Consider the following 6,323-nt stretch of genomic DNA (forward strand, 5'->3'; position numbering starts at 1 on the left):
AAGGCAGACCCTTTCAAAATTTTCTAAGAAGGCCTCAGTATCATCGCCTGCCTTGTAGCTGGGGAATTTTCTGGGATGGGAAGGGGTACCTGGAGAGGGGTTGCTAGGGTTGGCTGGATTATTCTGCCTAGCCCTTGCTAATTCCAGTTCATGCTTCCTCTCTCTTTCTCTCTCCTCCATCTCTTTTTCTCTCTACTTCATAGCTCTCTTGTGGGCCTCCTCTTTGGCTTTCTCTTCTCTTTCACTCTCCTCCATAGCAGCTTCTTTCTCGAGTTTTTTTAATTGGAGCAGTCCCTGATGTTTCTTTTCATTTTCTTCTGCTTCTAATCTGGCCAGTTCTAGTTTGTTAACTGCTTCACTGGTAGTCATTTTCCTGCTTTCTTGTGCTGGGTCACACCCCCTCTGCAGTTCACTGAAACTGGGATGCACTCAGCTCAGGTTGCTTAGGTAACAGAGACTTTCTAACTAGCTATCCCCGAGAGATAGAAAGAAAACAAACAATTCAGCTTGTAAATTCCTTTTACCAGCTGTTTGGTCACTGCTTGAACCCTTCTCTTAACAAAGACCCTTGTTAAAAAAAACTTAACACCTCTGCCTTCAGGCAAGGAGAGATCAGATATGCATCTACCTTCAGCTCTGCTTTCCAAGCAGCTAGAAAGGAGAAAAAAAAATCTTACTGGCTTTTGGTTTAAAATGATCCCACCGCTCTGCCACCATGTCAAGGCTGCTTCCCCACTCTGAACTTTAGGGTACAAATGTGGGGGCCTGCATGAAACTTCTAAGCTTAACTACCAGCTTAGATCTGGTCCACTGCCACCTGGCTTCTACATTACCCCAGGGGAATTGGCTAGTGAAAGGGTCTGAGTCCCTGCTCCCAGTCCCTTTACCCAGAGGTTCACCTGAGCTCAAGGACACCCCTCCACTCTCCCGTATAGTAGAGTCATTGTAACCCCAACACAGCTGGGCCCAGGATTATGCAGGTTCTTGTGGAAAGCCACCTTGTTTAAGTAAACTTCAGTTTCTTCTGGTGGTCTGGAAGTGACAGAAAGGCTGAGTGACCGTGTTTGGATGTGGGGGCTTATAGGTGACATTGAAAGAGATTGGGTGATGATCAGAGAGGGAATTCAGCAACTGAGGCTCTGAACTACCACAATGCTGAGTTCAGCCAAACTGGGACAGAGCACCCTTGATTATCGAGGAGATATCTTTCCCCTTCTTTTCACACAGATTTAAAGTCAGTGGCCCAATGTGAGCACATTCTGCTGGTGTATTTGCTCACTTTGTCACGAAGCTCTTTGTTTTTGACCCCATAAATGATTGGGTTGAGCATGGGGGGGATGAGGAAATAGAGGTTGGCCAAGATGATGTGAACGTGGGGAGCGATGCCCTGACCAAACCGGTGTATCAGAGTGGAGAAGAGGCCTGCAGTATAAGACATCAGCATCACACTGAGGTGGGCTGTGCATGTGTTCAGGGCTTTCTGGTAGGCTGTCTTGGAGGAGATTCTGAGGACGGCCCTGATGATCAGACTGTAGGACAGGGCAATGAGCATCAGGTCTAACCCCATGACTACAAATGCCATCACCAAGCCGTATGTCCTGTTGACTGTGATGTCTCCACACGACGTCTTTGCCACAGCCATATGGTCACAGTAAGTATGGGGGATAACATGGTCAGCACAGAATGGCAGCCTACTCAGGAGCAGGGGCAGGGGCATAATGAAGAGAAGAGATCTCAATAAACCCACTAGCCCTAGCTTAGCTATTCGTGTGTTGGTGAGGATGGTGGTGTATCTCAGAGGGTTACATATGGCAATGTAGCGATCAAAGGCCATTGTCACGAGGATGGCTGAGTGCATCATAGAACCTGCATAAAGGAAGAACATCTGGGTGAGGCAGCCACCCACAGTAATGCCTTTCAAATTGAACCAAAATATATACAGTGCCTTTGGCACAACGGAGGTAGACGTTCCAATTTCTATGAGTGCCAGCATGCAGAGCAGCAGGTACATTGGCTTATGCAGGGTCTGCTCTTTGCCTACAACTAAGAGAAGCATGAAATTTCCCACCAGGCCGATAATGTAGAACATAGCAAAAGGGATGGAAATCCAGACACGAGCAGGTTCCAGGCCAGGGATGCCCATTAGGATGAAGGTTGAAGGGTCAGAGGAGGTGAGGTTGAAAACTTCCACGAGGTGGTTGAGGTGTCGATCACGCTTAGACATGCTAAAGGGAAAGAAGTACAGGAAAGGGGTTACACAATTAATAATCAATAGCATGGTAAATATTTTAAAGTTATTAAAATCTAGAAAGGGGGTTGAACAATGAGATGGCAAGAGTTACAGCAGACACTAGATTATTTAAGTCATAGTCAAATCCAGAGAAATCCTTAGAGGGCGCAAACCATGCCAGGTGAATGGGCAGCATGATGGCAGCTCTCAGGTTGGAATGGGGGCAGCCTAGGCTGGGGAATGAGAGTATGAACAGGGGGTCAGAATATGACGGTAGAATGAAGCAGCTGAGGAGCAAAGTGTGATGTGTTTCCCTCAAGGGGCCACCTGGAACCAGGGTACCACTGAGCCCACTGACTCACCAGCTGGGGCTCCCTCTCTCATTGTGTTGCTGGGACAAGTTGCAGACACCCTCCCAGTCCTGCACCTTCACCAGCGTTCCCACAGGCAGGGACATACCCAGCTGCAATTGTATGAAGGCTCCCTGACCAGCCATTGCATGAACCAATAATAGAGAGATTACAGCCAAATAACCACCAGCTCCCTAGCCTAGAACCCCAGAGCTGTCCTGTCATGCCCTGGTCCAGACTCTGACCAGTATGAATTTGTTACCCAGTTCGCCCCTCCTTCAGTGTGGGGAGGACAATGCACACTTTTGGTAACCAAGCTAAGTTTTGGGCCCCAGACACTTCACCTAAAGGTACCCTGGGTTTAGATTAAAATATAAAACAAGTTTTATTTTCCCTAATGTCTCATTGCCCTGAATAGACCCTTCACAACCAGCTATCTAAACTAAATTATCTTGCCTAATGGGTGTTACCCGGGTGTAAATACATTTGAAATATGAATACATAATCAAGATTCATAACTTCAGATACAAAAATGATACATGCATACAGATAATGACCTGTCTTTCCACTGGTGAAATGCCTGAAATCACATAACAACAACAAGAACAATTGGAAACAAAACTAAGTAAAGCTAGTGACACCCAGGTTGCCGTTCTGTGGCTTTCCAGGGTAAAGACACGCTGAGACCTTCCAAATGCACTCGGTGCCAGGAAAGGTCTCGGCGCTGGCCTTGGACCAACAATGAAAACAAATAATTTAATTTCAGCAGCGCTGCCCACCTATCCGTGTACCTGTACCTGCCCCCACAGCCTCAACACTGCCTGTCTGCCTGTGTACACCCTGCTCCCTGGCCCACAACCCCCAATGCTGGCCATTTGCCCATGTATGTACCCACTTCTCAAAACTTCCAGCCCTGACAAACAATGAGACCCCTCACCCAGGATGAAAACCAGGTGCCAGATCACACAGCAACTGCTCACAGAAATATCTCCTCAGAGGAGATTAAACTCAGTGTCTGCCTGCACGCAGGAAAAGGGGAGCTCAGCCTGAACTGCATCTCCAGGGGTGAAGGGAACCCCAGCAGCAGCTCATTCTGTGCAGTGTATGAGAAAGGGAAAAACTTGGTGGAAGGTAGAGAGGACGCTGAGACTAAAAGGAGCCAGTGTATAATTGTGTGAACACACATACAGAATGGGAAATGACTGCCTAGGAAGGAGTACTGTGGAAAGGGATCTAGGGGTCATAGTGGACCACAAGCTAAATATGAGTCAACAGTGTAACACTGTTGCAAGAAAAGCAAACACCATCCTTCCGCTCTATTCCATGCTGATTAGGCCTCACCTGGAGTATTGTGTCCAGTTCTGGGCGCCACATTTCAGGAAAGATGTGGACAAATTGGAGAGCGTCCAGAGAAGAGCAACAAAAATTATTAAAGGTATAGAAAATGTGACCTCTGAGGGAAGATTGAAAGAACTGGGTTTGTTTAGTCTGGAGAAGAGAAGACCGAGAGGGGACATGCTAACAGTTTTCAAATACCTAAAAGGTTGTTACAAGGAGTAGGGAGAAGAATTATTCTCCTTAACCTCTGATGATAGGACAAGAAGCAAGGGGCTTAAATTGCAGTGAGGGAGGTTTAGGTTGGACATTAGGAAAAACTTCCTAACAGTCAGGGTGGTTAAGCACTGGAATAAATTGTCTAACCTGCTCTTAAAAATCTCCAATGATGGAGATTCCACAACCTAACTAGGCAAAGACCTGTCAGGGATGGTCTAAATATTGCTGGTCCTGACATGAGTGCAGGGGATTGGACTAGATGACCTCTCCAGGTCCCTTTCAGTTCTATGAGTCTATGATTCTTCTTCAAAAAGATACAAAGCTCTAACATACTGCAGCCCATTAGAAACCCGGACATACCTTTTTGAGGCTGCTTTTCTGTGCTGGCAACTGCTGCTGTGTCCACGAGATTGTAGTGAGACTGCTCACTGGAGGAGGGGTGGTCTGGATAGGGGAAAGTGTCAGAATCAATCTGGAGCAGTGTGGCCCATGTTATGTTACAATCTGAGATATGCACACACACCCTACCCAGAAGGCCTCATTACGCTTCTTTTGTCTCTGTGTTAGGCAGGATGTGCATTCCCTATTTCAGAAAGCTTCAGAACTTGGTGCCAGTGTGATCTGGATACTGCCCATCTCTCTCCACTCCCTCCCGACCCTCCACACACTGTGCATTGCTTGAGCTACCCAGGTGATATTTCCAACACTGCCTCTAAGACAGAAACATGCTTTTATTTTCATTGCTTTTTGGTGCTTCTTATCCTACCTCTGCAAAAAAAAAAAAATCATAATCCTAATTGTTCTGCGTCTTTAAGCCTGTGAGTTTGAGATTTCAGCAACTCTCCTGTCAGTTCTTCTTTGGTCCAAATGAGCTCACCCGTCCTTAGAGGCCACAGGAAATCACTGGAGGCTCATGGTCAGAATAAATCAGGCCATTTATTTAAGTCCCTACATGTGGATTTAGGGTGTGCTCCTGGCTCTGTTGGGAGTTTTTCCATTGAACTCAACAAAACCAGATTCACCTTTAGTGTTTAACTTTCAACTCCAAGCTGTGAAAATCATGTCTTGGGGTCCTGCTACACAGAGCACTATTCTATTTAGCTGTTGAAAGAGTCTGAAGGAAACCCCCAGATCATGTGGTGTTCTGAGACCGGGAATGAAAGATGGGGATTTCAAAACACACAGGGGCCCTGATTTAGCTCACAGAATTTGGCCATTGTGCAGCCAATTCTTGTTGTGAATCCTCTGGTAACATAGATACCTGCTGCAGAGGCTTGGCTGTACTTCCTAATAGTGCAGTGAAGTTGCTGAATTGGAAGACTTGAGCAAACCAGAGGAAAAACGACACAGCCCCAAAAAGGAAGCTACTGAGACAGATAGAAAAACACAGTAAGAGACAAGGATCTTAAAAACAAATATTTGTCTAAACTATTTCCAAAACATTTGTAGTTCCAATTTTACCAGGTAAATCCCTTGGTGTTTCTGACAATACTAAACACTTCAAGTTGTTGTGCTGGTGAATTCCTGCCCAGATGGTTGTTGACTTGAACCCTGGAACCCTTCCTGTGCCCTTAACTATAACTTTAATGCAGAAACAATCAATTCATCAAAATACTGCTCAGCAGAGACTGGAAATCTCCTTACCGCGACAGGAACGCAGATCCCTGGGAATCAGCATACGAATCTTGAAAGTCTGAAACTGTCTATGCTGGACAGTGACCTTTATGATTCCCCTGTACAGTCCCTGTGGACTCTTTGGTTGGCCAGGATTCCCAGAGCAGTGGGAGGAGCAGAAAATAGACCCTGGAGAACTCAGCTTGAGAGCTTCCCCTGGGAGTGAAGAAATAATTTGCCGATACCAAGGGCTCAGATTGTCAGGCAAACACAGTCTTGCAGACTCTTCAGCCTAGCAACTGATGATGGCCTATATTTTCTGTGTGTAATGTACTGCGATCTGCACTATGTGTGGGAATGCTGCCATAAGATATGGGACCAAACATCATTTTCAATTAATTATAGCAATGTACTACTACATAGATTCATAGATTCATAGATTCTAGGACTGGAAGGGACTTCGAGAGGTCATCGAGTCCAGTCCCCTGTCCTCATGGCAGGACCAAAAACTGTCTAGACCATCCCTGATAGACATTTATCTAACCTACTCTTAAATATCTCCAGAGATGGAGATT

At 46.0% G+C, this 6,323-nt stretch overlaps 1 protein-coding gene across 1 annotated transcript; it reads right to left on the reverse strand.

The window, feature by feature from the left end:
• Positions 1 to 1,219: 1,219 nt before the first annotated feature.
• LOC112122512 (putative olfactory receptor 52P1) lies at positions 1,220 to 2,224 on the reverse strand. Its single transcript, XM_026661917.1, has one exon. The coding sequence runs from the start codon at positions 2,222 to 2,224 to the stop codon at positions 1,220 to 1,222; it is 1,005 nt and encodes a 334-aa protein (XP_026517702.1).
• Between the last annotated feature and the right edge of the window lie 4,099 nt (positions 2,225 to 6,323).

Source organism: Terrapene carolina, unplaced genomic scaffold (assembly GCF_002925995.2).
Source record: "Terrapene carolina triunguis isolate 2854851 unplaced genomic scaffold, T_m_triunguis-2.0 Scaffold19464, whole genome shotgun sequence".
NCBI lineage: Eukaryota > Metazoa > Chordata > Testudines > Emydidae > Terrapene > Terrapene triunguis.